General features: G+C 43.1%; 1 protein-coding gene across 4 annotated transcripts; it reads right to left on the reverse strand.

Annotated features, from left to right (window-relative positions):
• Positions 1-1534: 1534 nt before the first annotated feature.
• Positions 1535-12670, reverse strand: LOC105486716 (ribosome biogenesis protein BMS1 homolog). Of its 4 annotated transcripts, none has more exons than XM_071069893.1 (8): positions 11833-12670; positions 9912-10311; positions 9593-9680; positions 9025-9214; positions 7677-7756; positions 3742-3930; positions 2716-2858; positions 1535-1987 (listed from the first exon to the last, which is right to left on the reverse strand). In XM_071069893.1, the coding sequence occupies exons 4-8, from the start codon at positions 9035-9037 to the stop codon at positions 1888-1890; spliced, it is 525 nt and encodes a 174-aa protein (XP_070925994.1). In that variant the 5' UTR covers positions 9038-9214; positions 9593-9680; positions 9912-10311; positions 11833-12670; the 3' UTR covers positions 1535-1887. The 4 variants fall into 4 exon arrangements, with proteins under 4 accessions (XP_070925994.1, XP_070925993.1, XP_070925991.1 ...); XM_071069892.1 differs by having other exon boundaries at positions 9593-9683; XM_071069890.1 differs by lacking the exon at positions 11833-12670 and adding an exon at positions 11684-11823 and having other exon boundaries at positions 9593-10311.
• Between the last annotated feature and the right edge of the window lie 5203 nt (positions 12671-17873).

Raw genomic sequence — 17873 nt, forward strand, 5'->3', positions numbered from 1 at the left:
CATCCACTAAGCATAAAGGTATACAAATTCTTAACCCAGGCTGAAAAATAATTCACATAAGCCATACATCAGTGGAAACTTACCCATGGGAGATAATACAACATAATCTAAATAAAACTTTCAGAGACAAGGCATGTGGCTTCTGGACAGCCACAAACTCCCTGACTCTCCTCTAGTGTTTTGGCCACCAAAAGAAAGCCAAGTGGCCTCAGGTCTCTTAAAAAACAAAAAAGCAACCTATGGAAGATGGCGTGGTATTTAAGGAACATTTGGGTCTGTTGAAAAATGCATCCTGTATTTTATTTCTAGAAAAGACTCCCTCATAATGTCAGGTAAGTGAAGAGCCCTCAGAGACACATGCACACACAAAGAAAAACAAAACAACATAGAATGAATCCCACCAAAATGTGTTATAATGGCAGAATTACAGGTGATATGATTTTCTGTAGTGTATCTTTTCATTAAAAATAGAAAAAAAAGCAGACTTCCCCTTGATTATCTATAGCCTCTGACCCAAGTGGCTTGGAATCAGAAAACAGCGTCACCCGACTTGAAGTCATCTTGGCATCAATGGTGGAGATGGTGGAGATGAGACTCTGGACCAGCTCATGGGTGGGCCCCACCTCATCCTGTAAAGACCACCAAGAAAGGGCATGTGAGGAAAGCACAAAGATCCTGGAGAGACACTGGTTTCACTCAGTTCTCAAAATTATCTTAGACACATTTCCTGAGAACTTTCCTAAGGCCTCAAAAACCAGAGAAGAAAATCCTTACAACAAAGCTTGAAATGGATCCCCATATCCATTAAACTTTTCCAAAGCTCAGTGAGTATATAACCTGATAACCTAAACACCTAGCTAGAAAAATCTCAGTTCCAGTGCTACAACAATGCTAGCTTTTCTAACATTTTAAAATAACCCTGATTTTAACCCAATAAAATTCCACGTGAGAACTAAGAAATAAACATTGGAAATCTGCTTTAAAAGGAAGAATGAGGAGACCATTGTGAATGAGAAAAAGAAAAAGACCAACGAGAGCTGGCGAGCACACTGGTTTTGTAGAAACAGAGATAAGCCGTGCAGGTGCCACACTGGCAGCAGGGCCCGCGCCGGGGCCACGGATCAAGGAGGCATGGAGGACAGGACGCTTCTGCTTGGTACAATGAAAAAAAGGTATTCTTTTTATTCTACATATTTACAATATGCATTTGGGCCTTTATTACAAGTACAAGAGAAAAATCTTCAATAAATAAAAGCTGAGTACATTACTTTTTTTGATTAAAAAATAGACTCGGAAAGAATAATGAGAGTTCAGAGCAATGACCCCCATCTCACCGATGCCTGAAAACCGTGGCTGCCACTAAGGTCAACATAGACAGCGTCTTTGTCATACAGCACACGCCCAACTCCAGAAAGAGGCACATAAACCACCTTCTCCTTCTCATTTAAACAGCGCTTCTTTCATTGTTCAGGAAGAGTGCAAGGGTCTGGGAGGAAACTGATGTCATGCATGGCAAAATCTTCTACTCCTGGAAGACAGGACCCAAAAAGCCAGCTTCAGCTGACAGGAAGTAAGTATCTACTGTTGACTTGGGGGTTAACAACGATCCACAGTCCAAGGGCTTAACCCATGACCCTAAAGAAGGGCATCATGCCACACGGGAATAGTGTCCCTCTAGCTACAAGACAAGAGGTCAGAGAAGAGGGGATTCAATAACACTTTGCAGGCCTACACATAGCTGGCTTACTTTTAAAACCTCCAGCAAGGCCATCTTCCCTTATATGGTCATTTTTCAGTTTTCCTGAGAAATGAAGCCATTCCAAGAATCCTATGTGTATTTCTAGTATGTTCTACAACAAGAGAATACTTGCCATGTGAATTTGGCTTTTATTTTTCAAGTGTGCTACTCTTAATAACATAAAGTGACACCTGCCGGTCACATTTGATGTTTGTTTGGATATTCTCTGGGTTTGTCAAATCTTCCATCCTAGAAAAATAAACACAACCATACAGCAGAAATGAATGCCAAAAGTTCCTATACCTCCTTTCATGTGTCAATGAGTCATCACACTCTTGTCCACTAAGCACGCTGTTTAGAAAACTAGAAAATACAGAAATAAGGAAGCACCGTTCACCATCCAGCAGCGGAAGAGGGGCAGGCACACAACTGTGTCTCTAGGCTGAAAGTGACATTCATTCCTTAAGACACCAGACAGGGAGATGACGTCCACCTGGGGTCAGGGAGGAGTGAAGAACATATTGAGAAAATCCGTTTCTGGAAGAGGGTGAGCCTGTGCTCTGGGATTTTTACTGTGGTTTGGATTCTGGCAGGTGGAAAAAGGGTATTCCAGGCTGAGAAAACCACAGCACAAAGAAGAGCACAAAGGAAGGAAACTGAAGGCACACACGAGGACTCAAGCACCCGGACACGAAGGCAGCATCACTGAAAACTGAGGATGAACGTAGGATGGGGCCACATCCTGTAGCCTTAAATGCTTCCAAGTCCTCCCATTGTCCTAAACTTCTCATAATTAATTTACTCCTAAAGGCACAGCATCTTTGAGCAATGATATAAGTAGACATTTTCCATCAACTACACTTCTACCTCCGACTATTCAAATAGGCACAAAATAAATCCTATCACTGTTCTTTTTCTAGCCTTTTTAGCTTTGAAATATATGGCCCAGGAAGAAAAAGTTTACAGTCACTTTTTACCTATCTGCCAGGATATAAGGGTGAGAAGTTTGCCATGTGAGAGGCCTAAACTTCATAACTGTAATAAAATGGCCCAGATTGTGCATTTCTTGGTTTTGATATTCTCCATGCACCATTCCAGAAAAGTAGAACAGCTTGGCACCCTAAACATTAAAGGAAAATTAAAAATTAAATTTCAATTAAATTCTCGTCAATACTGCAACAAAATAAAAGCTCTAAACAAGAGGCAATCCTAAGAAGGGAGACTTCCAGCAAAACCACTGTCTTGAGGCTTCCAGAGCCTTGCTGGCTTCTTTCAGGACTTATTAGAACCCCACAGAGGCAGACTGCTCTGCAACCGAGCAGGGGCATCCATCTAAGTATGGTGAGGAGAGGGAGGTGAGGCCTCTGAGCACAGAAACGGTTCTGTGGCCGATGGACCAGAGCAGTATGGAAAGGAAGGGACAGTGCCTGGTCCTGTAACTGGGAGAAACTTCTGATGTACTCTATTAAGCCCCCACCCCAAACACCCAGACACTGCCTGGTGCAGCAGGTACAGAGACAAATGAGATACACCAAGAGGCCCAGAATAAGCACTCTCTTGAGGGATACCTTCCAGAGACTGGAAACACATACACAATGGGGATTCAGGAGGCAAATTCTAGAGATGTTTAGCAACGTCTCTTCAGTCTTTCTGTTTGTTTGTTTGAGACGGAGTCTCACTCTGTCACCCAGGCTGGAGTGCAGTGGCGCAATCTCAGCTCACTGCACCCTCTGCCTCCCAGCTTCAAGCAATTCTCACGTCTCAGCCTCCCGAGTAGCTGGAATTACAGGCGCGCACCACCACACCCAACTAATTTTTGCATTTTTAGTAGAGACGGGGTTTGGCCATATTGCCCTGAGCTCGAAACTCCTGGCCTCAAGTGATCCGCCCAAGTCTGCCTCCCAAAGTGCTGGGATTACAGGCATAAGCCACTGTGCCTGGCCTCTTCAGTCTATTTTAAAAGGATTATACTGCTGGTGTCTAACAATTATTTCTCTTCCTACCGGGTAAACTTCTGTCCAGAACCTGTGTTTTAATCGCTTCTTTGTCTTCTTCCGTTTCTTATTATGCTTGGAGGAGTCGAGGTGGGTGAGAACTCCCATAATTTTAGGAAAGCCATGTACTTGACAGATGTTTAGAAACTCAGAGGTTTCCATTTCAAACCCAAAGCTGGCATCTATAAGCATCAGTACCTACAAACAGAATACATCATTTCTCAAAGAAACTACCAAAACAGACCACCTACACTAGGGGTTGGCAACTGGCCCACGTGCCAAATCCACCCATCACCTGTGTTTGTAACTAAAGTTTTATTGGAACACAGCCACATTAATTCATTTGCATATTGTCTATGGCTGCCTGGGCACTACAATTGCAGAGCTAAGTAGCTGTAAAAGACATGATCCACAAAGCCGAAAATATTTACTATCTGGCCCTCGACAGGAAAGTCCCACTCCAGACTAAATCTAATGACTACACAGGCATCTCCCAGAGAAACCACCACCCTCTGACTTGCTCTAAAAGGCAACCATAAGACAATGCCCACTAGGATATAAACTTGCATTTTAAGAATTCTAATGCGTGAGAAGTAACTCAGAAAAGGCTGGGTCTAACCTAGTCCTTACCTAAGAAATCCTAATTTTAAAAAAAGAAGTTTTCTATAATATATTTTTAAGCCAAAAAACAGGTCTCTGACACCCAAAGAATGGGAAGAAAGTGATAATCAACGAAATATATTAAATAGGTACAGAAAACCAACCTCTTCTTTCAAGCTCCTCACACACACACACACACAAACACACACACACACACACACACACACACACATCTGTTTTTTGCTAGGAAATATGCAGTGTACACCTCTATCTTGTATGTTAATTTGTATAACTCAATTGCTCAGAAATTTTTTTTAACAGCTACCAGTTTAGAATTAAGTCAAAAAACAGTAAGATTATGATGAATGGTAGTCTATAAGAAAATATAAGCAGATAAGACCAATTTTTTAAATTTAAGACACTTCAAAGATGCAAAATAATTTCAGAATTGATTCCTGGAAACTTCTAGTTTTAATATTAAAGATAGTTCTGTTCTTATCTTTCCATGGATAACTGAAAATAACACAAAATGGAAACAGAAATGCCCACCTTTGATTAAACTAGGAAACATTCAAAACCCAAAACCACAGAATATATGAAGTCGGGCTTGCAGGAAAGCACAGCTGCCACTGCAGACCGAGGCAGCAAGCAGAGCTCTCCAGCAACACTGGACCAGCTCGAAGAACAGGTGGAAAATCCTCACACCACATCTGATGTCAGAGTGCCAAGGTGCAAGCAGCTGGTTGTAGGGTCAGGAAGAACAGGGAGCAAACAGGCCCTCAGCTGCCAATCTTTGTCATTTAAGCCAGTGTTACTCCCCTAATCCACACACACACGTACACACCCAAATCCACGTACTGTGTGTGCCTTTGCCGTAGTCAGGAGGCTCTAACAACCCAGAGCAGAGCAATCAACATAAGCTAGGCTAAATAAATTATGGTGTATCCATAGAATGGAATATTATATTGAAAAGAAGGAGGCAGAGCTACAGTACTTACTGATTATATACCTCCAAGATACGTTACAGGAAAAAAGCAAAGCACAGAATAGTGTGTAAAATAAGCTACCATTTGTGTTTTTAAAGGGTGGCATGTGTGTTTATATGTATCTGGAAGGATACTGCTCTGCAGGGCCCTGAGAGACCAGCGGTTAGAGCAAGGAAAGAGAAAACGCGCATTGTGTGTACCCTGCACTAGTTAGAGTGCTTTACCAAATGTGTGCGCTCCTTTTGAAAATCTGAAAAAGATTTACATAGGCATCTCTCTCAGTGATGGCTAAGAGGCTGGGAAGGGGAGCAGGGAGGGAGGGACAAAGAGGGAAAGGTTAACAGGTACAAAAATACAGTTAGATAGAATAAATTGTAGTGTCCAACAGCACAATAGGGTGACTATAATTTATTATATAATTCAGAATAACTAAAAGAATGAAATTAAAATGTTCCTAACACAAAGAAATTATAAATGTTTGAAGTGATGGATATCTGGCCAGGCGTGGTGGCTCAAGCCTGTAATCTCAGCACTTTGGGAGGCCGAGGCGGGCGGATCACGAGGTCAAGAGATCGAGACCATCCTGGCTAACACGGTGAAACCCCGTCTCTACTAAAAATACAAAAAATTAGCCGGGCGCGGTGGCGGGTGCCTGTGGTCCCAGCTACTCAGGAGACTGAGGCAGGAGAACGGCGTGGGCCCAGGAGGTGGAGCTTGCAGTGAGCCGAGATCACGCCACTGCACTCCAGCCTGGGCGACAGAGCGAGACTCCATCTCAAAAAAAAAAAAAAAAAAAAAAAAAAAAATTAAAAAAATAAATAAATAAATGAAGTGACGGATATCTGAATTACCCTGATTTGATCATCACACATTGTATGCTTCTATCAAAATACTACATGTCCCCTATAAATATGCACAACTATTATGTATCCATAATAACTCAAAATAAAAAAGTAAAAGTATCTCTTAATATGTCTTTAAAATTAGAAACTTGCTACATTTTAAATAAAAGAGAAACAAATGACTTCTATGAACTGTTTCAATCTTTTCAAGTATACAAGGTTTAGTAATCTTTACATAACTTTACATTAATTACACTTATTTTTACTAATAGTAGCATTACATGTTCAAAATTTGAATGATATTTAGTTGTCTGACATTAAATGGCACAACTTTAAAATCTGTATTACTTTTTCCTTTATATTTTAGGAGTCTTCCTGGGCCAAAGTATAAAATCTGTAGCTCTAGAAAGAACTAAATAAAAATGAAAAAACCAAGGTATCTGTCACCCCACACTTCCTAATCAATATGGCTTATTTTTTGCTTTTTTTTTTGAGACAGAATTTCACTCTTGTTGCCCAGGCTGGAGTGCAATGGTGCGATCTCGGCTCACCACAACCTCCACCTCCCAGGTTGAAGCGATTCTCCTGCCTCAGCCTCCTAAGTAACTGGGATTACAGGCATGTACCACTTCACCTGGCTAATTTTATATTTTTGGTAGAGACAGGGTTTCTGCATGTTGGTCAGGCTGGTCTCGAACTCCTGACCTCAGGTGATCCGCCCACTTCGGTCTCCCAAAGTGCTGGGATTACAGGTGTGACCCATCGTGTCTGGCCTTTTTTTTTTTTTTTTTTTTTTTTTTTTTTGCTAATTTGTATTTTATTTTTGCTAATTCAAAAGATAGTTAATAGAATATCAGAAATAGTGAACATTATCATTTCCATAAATGCAAGAGCGTGTACATTTTCCACACACTGAGTACTATCTACATTTTCTATTGATAAATTCTGACCACTTCTTCAGGCAATTCATGTACTTACTTTAGCATTATCATTAAGGATGAAGGTTCTAGAACCATCAGGAACAAGGGTCCCATCTTTACACAAATTACTTAACTGCTGGGAAGCTCTGTTTCATCTTATGTAAACTACAGATAATACCTACTCACCTCAAGTGTGTATCAAGGGTTTATGTAAGCTAAATTTATAGAAAGCAGTTAGCACAGTGCCAGGAAGGGTCCAAGAAGAAATGGTACTTACTATGATATATTTGTACATATATATGCATGCATGTTAATGAGCTCTTATTAGCTGTGTTCATTAAAGGTTTTCTCCATGCTGTCATTTGCTTTTAGATTTTGGAATACATTTCATTGTGCACATTCCATCTGTATTATTAATATAACAACATTTATTGCTATTATTATTGTCATCATCAATTCAGTCACATCTACTGTATCCCTGATATTGACCATGATTCCTTTAATAATCATAAAACTCTCTTCCCTTCATGGGGTAAATAACCTATCATAACGCTGTAAGTCTCTATCAGCACCCCAGGCTGCCCCTGCTGACTTACCAGATCTGCTGCTTTAGCCAGATCAACCATCATGTTAATATCACACCCACATTCAATAATGGTGAGTCTGCGCTTTTTACCTATAAGTGAAAAGATGAAAATTTTACTTTAAAAAGACCCTGAAAAAATTCTAACCATGAACTCTTAATTTTCATTTTTTAATTGCATCCAGTGAAACACCATATACATTTACAGGAGTATACCAGAAGTTCATTTTTATAGGCAAAAACTGGTAAAATAAAATAAATTCCATCCTGTTTTTTTCCCTGTGTTCTAAATTTAGATAATATCAAAAGTCTACCCAGATGAATAAAAGTGCTCAAACAGGGAAAATTCTGGCTCGAAAAGCTCCATGATAACCATGATCTTGCTGTTCAGCTGCGGGCCAATGTCTTCACCTCTATCAAAATTTCCTGTATTCCCACTATCGCTAAAAACATCCTCAAACATAATGCAACAGAATACTTATAACGATAATTATTTCTAAATTAAGGTAGTAAGAAAATGGTCAAGAAAATATGGGCTGGGCACAGTGGCTCAGGCCTGTAGTTCCAGCACCTTGGGAGACCAGGACAGGTGGATCCCTTGAGCCCAGTTTTGAGACCAGCCTGGACCACATGGGGAAACCCCATCTCTACAAAAATGTAAAAAAAAAGAAAAAAAAAGAAAAATTAGTGAGGCATGGTGGCATACACTACTCAGGAGGCTAAGTTAGGAGGATTCCTTGAGCCTCGGAGGTTGAGGCTGCAGTGAGCTGTAATCACACCACTGCATTCCAGCCTGTGCCACAGAGTAAGACACTGTCTCAAAAAAAGGAAAAGAAAATGCGAAAGCTCCAAAGATAAAGAAAAGCCTCAATCCAACTATATTATTGCAATAACAAGAGATTTCAGAGTGCGCATTGCCATTCCACCACTGGAAGTTTGTTTCATCTTCCCTCAAACTTGGAAAGGTCACCATCTCCCAAAGCAGACAAATTCTCATAGGAAAAAGAGAAAAGGCGCACTTCCACCAGCATGTGGCTTCATAAGGGCAAGCATGTGCACCTGGCACATAGGAGGTACCTGCTCTCTGTTAAATGATGTGTTCACAGTGACCACACTTGCTAGGCCCCTCCAAGGAACATGCTTGGCAAAGCCATAGAGCAGTCAGGATAAGATATGTATCACATCCTTACCTCTGGGAACTTACCCTTTTCTGAAGTTATAACTAACTTGGTAAAAGTATAAGAGAAGTAACATAATATGAAAATATTTAACATGTTCCACTCAAGAAAACAACAAACACATGCATGTCCCTCAGATGACAACAACCACGCCAACTCTGTGTCTGCAGCGGCATCTCCTACCTGACGCGACCATCACAGGGCCTGTGATCTCGGTCAACTTCTGCAGGGTGAAGTTCCAAATGAGGCATTATATCAAAGTGCTCTTTCCAACTTTGGAGGCTCCGTCACCACTGCCACTATTGATGGGGGCTCTAGTGGAGTTCGATCAACCACTGGAATATGATGCTTTTTTGTCTTCAAATCCTGAGTCCTATTTATTTAAAAAAAAATAATAAACTCACTTTCAAAATAGAGTAAAAGGTATCAACCTTATAAGTAAACTTTTTAAAGTATACTTACAGATATGAGTACTTTAGTATATTTTATAGAGAATACAACAGACAATATACAAATATAAGTAACTTGTCAATTATTAACTTCTGACCCCCATCCAGATCAACTGCTGTTCAATAAAGATGTAACAAGATGACTTCAATAGTATAGAGTTGAAAATTAAATACTCCTTAAATCTGACTATTTTATGAGTGATTTTAATAGTTTTTTAAAAACCGAAAGGTAAATACCGAGGCAGTGCATCATAACAGATAAGAGCAGAGGCTCTGGAGTTAAATTTGGCTCTCCTACTTACTGGTTATATGATTGGAGGTAACATGTTTTCTTGACCTCAGTTTTCTTGTCTATAAAATGAGGGCAGGAATGATCCTACTCTGGTAAGGCTGCTGGAAGGATTTAGTTGAATAATGTTTAAAGTATACTGCTAAGAATATCACAAGGACTCACTAAATAAAGCTATGTTAGTATTACATACTGTAATTTTTGTATTTTATATTACAACTTTGTAAAACATATCCAGGGGGAAAAAGCACACTTATCACCATAGAAACAGTTTAAAGTTTAGGAAGAAACAAATTTTATAAATTCTTGTATCTTGGGCAAGAAACACCAACCAGTGTACAGATGCTGGAGGCAAGGCAGCTTCTATGGCAAAGCTTCTCACATTTTAGTGAAAGCCACACAACATGCATCTGCAGGTCCTTTGGAGCGGGACTAAACTCGTGAATCCAAATGTCACCTGTAAGAGGCTCCTACTATTTAAAAAGAATCAGTGGAAGCAGCATCAGACTGTAGCTAAACATAGCTGTGAAAGGATCGAGCCATCCGCACAGCAGACTGAACTGCAAAAGCTTTGGCATTTCTCTTCCAGGCATCTTCTTCGTCTCCTAGCTGGAGATCCTGCAGATGCCGCTTCTTTTTCTTTGCAGCTTTGGGTCCACTGTTTTTCTTTCTGTGTTTCTTCTGGTCTTTAGTCTCCATAGTGGCTATTTATCAATAACAAGTCACTCTAACCTACAAGGAAGAAGGTTGGGGTAAGGAGGTGGGAGAAGCATTTTACAATCCAGGCAATACCCAGGCAAAAACATTAAATTTCATTTATTTCTTTATGAAGAGATGATGTTATTTGTTCACTGAACAAGGGTAGAAACTGCTTAACCATCCCCAATTTCATTTCTCTCTGTTATGCTATAAATTAGATGAGTTACCTCTGCTAAGGTTACATTTTATGGTTAAGTTACTTTCTATTCATCTTAAGTGTCAACATCAGCAGTATCTATTTCTGCAAGGATGGAAATATTCTATATCTGTACTTTTCATCCATTTAGCCTTTAGCCACATGTGGTTACTTAAAATGTATTTAAAGAAACTGAAAAAAATGAATTTTTAATTAATTTCATTCTAACTCTAAATAGTCACATGTGGCCACTTGACAGCTCAGACCTAGATATCAACTGGACTAATGAAGTGGTTTCCTAATTTAAACTGAAACTTAGATTTTAATAAAATATTTAAAACGTTTTTATGAACTTCCAATATGATCGCAGTATTAGTTTTAGTACCTGTTGACTCTGTAAAACTCCTAAATTACAACTCATCTACACACATTTGAAAAATAGCGATATCTGTATGTGCCAGATATGAATGGTTCGAGATGATGCCTGGAGACCCCATGGACTTACAGAGACCCAGTGATTTCTGAGGTACCTAGGAAGCTGTGGCCAATAAATTGGTAATCACTGAATTAGTGAGTTTTTTTAAGGATATCGGGCTGCATAAAATCTGACAGTTTGATTGAAAAAAAGCGGGGCAGGGTGCCATTTCATTCAATAAAGGTCTTATATTCATTCCGTTCAATAAATATTTGTGTCTGTCTACGATGCGCTAGCCACTGTGCCAGTAAATGGATATAGCTATGATCTGACTGGCAGAGGAAATCCAAACTAGTGTCTTCCGTGCCATGCAATAAGGGCTACATTGCAAGGCTGCACAGGGTGCTACTGGAGCACACAAGTGAGTCAGAGGCTTCCCACAGACACACGCACGAGCGGAAACAGAAAGTCTTTATATATCACCATAATGTCAAGGAACACTGGCCGGGAGTTAGGAGAGCTGGGCACTAGGAACGCTTTGAAACTGAATAGCTGTGTGATTTCAGAGGTTATGTTGCTTCTCTACTATGTTTTAGTGCCGAACTCGTACTGTTTCTCTCCCTTCTCTTCTTGGTGGGAAAAGCACAATTTGGGCTCAACAGATTCGGCTCAGGTCTAAGTCGCCTGCCGGGGCCACGGTGCCAGGAAACGACGTCTCCCCGACACCCTCCCTCCCAGTCCGGGCCTTCTGCAGGGATTCATCCCGTCACTCTCCCAACGACCCCCGGGCACACCTCCGGCAGATGCTAAATATGCTGCTCCTCGGGAGCAAAGATCACCCAGAGGACGGGCGGAGGACCTTCCCACGCGCACGACTCGCGATCTTCCCAGTGCCCCAGAGCCAAGGACCCCACGGCCGCCTGCCCCAGCCCGCGCACCGAACCTGCTCACAACTACAACTCCTTAGGGCCGCTTGGACACTGCCGGAAACGGAAATTCACCCTCGTGCCGACTCGCTGGAGGGAAACAAAAGGGCAGAAAAAGAGAGACCGCCGCCTGGACGACTTTCAGGGGTGAGCGAGAAGAAAGATTAGTCAACAGCTGAGTGCAGGCGCCGGCGCTGTCTGCGCGGAGCGTTCCAGAGGATCCCTCCCGATTCAGCCCCACCCCGCTCTCGGAATCCGCCGCCTCAACTCCCGCGGTGGGACTCCCTAGCAGCGTGCACCGCGCTCGCCCCAGTCCTCGCCGAAGGCCAGAGTAGCTGTGCGGCCTGGCGCGGGTTACCTGATGCCGTGCAAAAGCCAGAAGGAGACACATTTGGTTCTGGCCGCCCCGGAGTCACCGTACCCGGGGCGAATGGACTATGGCTGATTGGAAGTCCACTTCCTCCTCTATAAAGATGACAGACGAGGGAGATCTCGCGTTCTGGGGGTGCCCCATAGCCCTCTTTTGACCGGAAGCGGTGGCTCACGCCTGTAATCCCAGCCCTTTGGGAGGCCGAGGCAGGACGATCACTTGAGCCCAGGAGTTCAAGACCAACCTGGGCAACATAGGGAGGCTGCCTCTCAAAAAAAAAAAAAAAAAAAAAAAGAAAAAGAAAAGAAAAGAAAAAGAAAGAAAGAAAAGAAAACAAAAAAATAAAAAGCCAGAGTCATGGCGGGCACCTGTGGTCCCTGTGGTCCCAGATACACTGGAGGCTGTGGCGGGACGATCGCTTGAGCTTGGGAGGTGGAGGTTGCAGTGAGCTGAGATCGAGCCACTGCACTCCAGCCTGGGCGACAGAGCAAGACACTGTCTCAAAGAAAAATTAATTAATTAGGCCGGGCGCGGTGGCTCAAGCCTGTAATCCCAGCACTTTGGGAGGCCGAGACGGGCGGATCACGAGGTCAGGAGATCGAGACCATCCTGGCTAACACGGTGAAACCCCGTCTCTACTAAAAAATACAAAAAAACTAGCCGGGCGAGGTGGCGGGCGCCTGTAGTCCCAGCTACTCGGGAGGCTAAGGCAGGAGAATGGCGTGAACTCGGGAGGCGGAGCTTGCAGTGAGCCGAGATCCGGCCACTGCACTCCAGCCTGGGCGACAGAGCGAGACTCCATCTCAAAAAAAAAAAAAAAAAAAAAAAGAATAATTAATTAATTAAATAAGGCCCTCTTTTTCCAGCACCAACAGACTCTGAGGGCAGGGACAAACTGACCCAGCTTAAACTGCCTCGCCTTCCCTGCTCTCGAGAAAGGGGCTTTCCCTGAGGGGACATAGCATTTTGCCATTTTCTTCCTGCACAGCTTTGCCTTCCCAGGGATCCGCCCATTGCCACCTGAGGAAATGCTTTGGAGCCCATCTAACACCCAGCCCAGCTCCTTGGGATGCCTACAGAGTGTACATTGTCAGAGGATGCATCTTCCTCCAGTCTTGGAGGGGTTCCTTGCAATATGATCCCCCCAGTGCACTCAAATCTCAATTCTACACCAAAAAACTAGGCCCACTCCTGTCACCAAGACCCCAGGCTTCAGGTCCTGTCACAGGGACCTTGTTTTCGCCCCCAGCAGCCCCCAGGTATTCACTCTGCACAGGCTATATACTGGGTGCTAGACTAGGGAGGCTACCCACGTGGCGCATGCTTCCCTTATCCCTGAAGAGCTTAGGATGTAACTTCCTCACACTAGGCCTCTTACTTCTTGGAGATGTCAGTATCCGGGCAGATAATCGTTCTAACATCCTTTTGATCTCATGAAGCCTACTCTTGTCCTCTGCCCTACCTCAGCTTCCCCCTCCCTCCATGATCAGACCTTTCGACTTTGTCAGGACCAATGACTGCAACCCTCACAGTATCCCACTCTGACCACCACCTCCTATCTAGAGCAATGGAGAGACTTTGTAGGTGAAAGCCGTCTTTGTTACTGGTTCTCCTATGCTCCCTCGCCTGGCTCCTGCAGGTGCTTGACTTCTTCAGGGACACAGTGGCCAGTGCCCAGCAGGTTCCACTCCATCCACCAGCTCCAGGCAGTTTTGTTATAGAGTAACTCTTCTGAGACACCACTCCTTTCCCCAGCACCTAAGGAAGTATTTCTAGTAAGTTCCAGTGGTATAGCACCGGTGACTTCCCTGACATGCAGAGGGCCATGGCTGGGTTCCTCTGATGAGGTGCAGGGGCAGGGCACTAAGAGGGGAGGACTCTCCTGAGTTCCCTACCTCAGCCCTAGACTAGTGGCTACTCCTACTATACTTCCTACTAGTCTGTACCGGGTTACTCCACTTCCCTGTTGCAATTAACAATTCCTTATGTACACTTTTCCTGTTTAAATGACTGTGTGACTTCTCTTTCCTAATTGGACTCTGACCAATACGCTATCATTTGCCAATAACTCCCAAAGTTTTATCAGTGACTCAGACCTCTAACCTGAGCTCCAGCTGCCTCCATGACATATCCATTTGGATGTTTAATAGACATTTCCAAAGTGATATGCCCAACAGAACTCAGGATCTTCCCTCTCAAACCAACTGCTCAGCAGTCTTATGATCTCAGTTGATGGCAACTCAGAACCGAATTGCAGGACACCCAGGTTGTATCTGCAGAGAACTGGAGAACTGCTTAGTATGGAAAACTCACACATTTGGTGTCAGAAGCGTGTGAGTAGAAACAGTTTTCCTTTTATGTTTGTTGGATGGATAATGATAAACCTAGCAGGGCACAGAAAGCTAGGCAGCAGTGGAACTGAGAATGAAGTTATAGTTAATAGCAGAGAGTGAAAAAGAAAAGACAGATAAAACATTTTGAAGAAAGGACAATAATATATTCCGAACAGGTAGGATTTACGAGATGAAGGAGAGAAGTGGCAAAGATAACTACAAAATTTCTAGCCTGAGATACTGGTAGAAAAAAATGGTGGTATCAGGGACAGACAGAGTTATTAAGAAAAAGGATTGGATTTTAAAAAGGAAGATCTGGTGTAAAATTATCCTCAGGAAAATTGGAAATCCAGGCACATACTTCTCTCCATCATGCCCTTGCATAGTGCAGTCCCTCTGCCTGTCCATGCCTCGCCTCCCCCTCCCTAGGATTCCTCTCCCTCTCTTAAGACCCATCTCAAATATCACCTAGACTTGTAAGTAATTTATATGAAACGGGATAGCTGAGGTTTCAAGCCTTTGTCCCTTTTAAACTTTTTTATAACAAGTTACTGTTATCTTTTACTAAATCCAACTTTATGTTCACCATTTTAGCTAGCATCATTTCTGATTCCAAGACCTGTTTGGTGTGAGAATGCAACTAAGTTTACAGTCAATCAAGATCAAAATAAAAGAATCTACCAAAAAAATTTACAAGATCTCCTTTTAATGAATAATCTTCCATCCATCAGGCTGCAAATTAAATACCTAACATAAAACAAAGCTGTATGTTTCATGGATATGTACCTATATAACTGCAGGGAACATGATTTGGAAGGATATACACTTAGAGAATTCCGGGGTCATATGTGGTAGTCAAGGGAGTCTTCAGCTTTCTTTTTGTATTTAAATTTTGATAGAAATATATAAATATATGTATTATAATTTTAAATTTTTAATGAAAAAAAGTATTTTTCCTTTTTTTCACTTGATCTGTCAACAGGTTATATTTTTCCAATATCAGCTGAACATTTGCTTCCCAGAAAGCTTAGTTATCTTTTCAAAATTTATTCAGGTTAAAATAAAAGATTGAGACAATGAATTAAAAATCTAAGATGATATTTGCTTACTTTATACAGAACAGTACATTGATGCTGCTAAAGCAATTAAAGTATAATTTTTCTTTCTTTTTTTTTTTTTTTTTTTTTTTGAGATGGAGTCTTGCTCTGTCGCCCAGGCTGGGGTGCAGTGGCCGGATCTCAGCTCACTGCAAGCTCCACCTCCCGGGTTTACGCCATTCTCCTGCCTCAGCCTCCTGAGTAGCTGGGACTACAGGCGCCCGCCACCTCGCCCGGCTAGTTTTTTGTATTTTTTAGTAGAGATGGGGTTTCACCATGTTAGCCAGGATGGTCTCGATCTCCTGACCTCGTGATCCACCCGTCTCGGCCTCCCAAAGTGCTGGGATTACAGGCTTGAGCCACCGCGCCCGGCAATTTTTCTTTTCTTTTTTTTTTTTGAGATGGAGTCTCAAAGCTCCAGTACTGGTGGACCATGCATGAAATGGGAAAAGCACCCTCGGGGCAGCCCCCAGGGCCACACACCAGCTCGCACACTCCTTCCACACTACATATTCCCCAAGGCCCCTGGCAACACCCCACATGGCTTTGCCAGCATGTGTGTGCACGGGCAGGTTTTGCTTATCTTGTCCTGCGTGTATGTGTACACCCTGCCCTGCAACTGCTGCAGCAGGAGTGCAGTCTGCTCCACTCTCCCCTCTGACCACCAATAGTCAGAGCCTTGGCAGGCACAGAGCCAGCTAGCCCCAACCCCGCCTCTGCCAGTGCCCCACTCATTTGCCAGCACTGCCACAAGTGAAACTAGGCATAGAGAACAGCAGACTCTTCCCTACCCTGAGCACTCTCCAGCACCCTGCTCTCATGCCAGTACCACTACTGGTGCAACCACATGCACAGTCACCAGCAGGGGCCCCCACCCTGCCAGCTTTGTTCCCTTTGCCACTGTGGTAAATGCTGGCACTGAGGCAGGCATGCCAGCACCCACAAGCACCCTACTGCAGCCATGCCACTGCTGCCACTACTGCTGTCACATGCAAAGAAGGATGGATTCCACTGTCTCTGCACTACTAAATGCTTTGGCTGACACCACCCATTAGAGTGTAGTGACCAGTAGTATGAGAGTATCTTGGCTCACGGAGTGCAGTGGATTCTTAACCTCGAGGAGACAGAACAAAGTTGGGGCTTGACACAAGTCCTCCAGCGTTAGAGCACGCAGTCCAGGAGCTGGGAGCTTGAGTGCTGCCTCTCTAAAATCTTCCAGAAATGAAACCAGTTGACTGAATCCACCTTATATCACAGTGAAACCCTCAAGGTCATCAAATAGGATAAAAGGAAAAATATCCATCCAAAGGTCAGCAACTTCAAAGATTGAAGGAGCATAACCCTGCAAAATTAAAAAAGAACCAGTGCAAGAACTCTCACAACCCAAAAAATCCAGAGTGCCTTCTTTCCTCCAAACAGCTGTACCACTTCCCCAGCAAGGGGTCTGAACTAGGCTGAGATGGCTGAAATGACAGAAATAAAATTCAGAATATGGATAGGAATGAAGATCATCAAGATCGAGGAGTGTGTTGAAAGCCAATCTAAGGAAGCTAAGAATCATGATAAAACAATGCAGGAGCCAACAGACAAAATAGTGGGTATAGAAAAGAATGTAACCAACTTGATAGAGCTAAAAAACACACTACAAGTGTGGGGAAAAGAAAGAAAGATTAGACTGCTACTGTGTCTATATAGAAAGAAGTAGACATAAGAGACTCCATTTTGTTCTGTATTTGAGATGCTGTTAATCTGTGACCCTACCCCCAACCTTGTCCTTGCAAGAAACATGTGCTGTGGTGACTCAAGGCTTAATGGATTTTGGGCTGTGCAGGATGTGCTTTGTTAAACTGTTTTAATTTAATTTAATGTAACTTAATTTAGGAGAGCTAAGTAATTAAACATGAGGCCAAAGTACATAAGAAAGTGGCAGTCTTTTATTGCAAATATGCACACACTCTCGGGCGAAGTTCTCTGGTCCTCAGGTGTGGGGGGGGCCAGGGAAGTCGCGCCGGCGCTCTCGGGTGATGTTCTCCAGTCCACGAATGTGGGGGGCCGAAGAAGTCACGCCGGCTCCTGCTGGCAGCGGACTTCTATGCCTGGGAGCTGGAAGGGGAGGAGTTTGGGGCGTTTGTGTAGGAGTGGCTTCTTGAATTTCAGTGTCCTCGGCTTGATGTCATTCTGCGCATGCTCAGTTGATTTGGTTCTTTTCCCAGGCGTGGGAAAATCTGTGATGAAGAACCCGGAAACAACAGGGACTG

The sequence above is a fragment of the Macaca nemestrina genome, chromosome 9 (assembly GCF_043159975.1).
Source record: "Macaca nemestrina isolate mMacNem1 chromosome 9, mMacNem.hap1, whole genome shotgun sequence".
In the NCBI taxonomy this organism is placed as follows: Eukaryota; Metazoa; Chordata; class Mammalia; order Primates; family Cercopithecidae; genus Macaca; species Macaca nemestrina.

Coding starts and splice junctions, on each gene's coding strand:
- LOC105486716 (XM_071069893.1), bottom strand. Junction 2,859..3,741: donor TCTGGACAGAAGTTTACCCG/GTAGGAAGAGAA, acceptor TTTAATGTTTAG/GGTGCCAAGCTGTTCTACTT. Junction 1,988..2,715: donor CCTTATATCCTGGCAGATAG/GTAAAAAGTGAC, acceptor TTATTTTTCTAG/GATGGAAGATTTGACAAACC.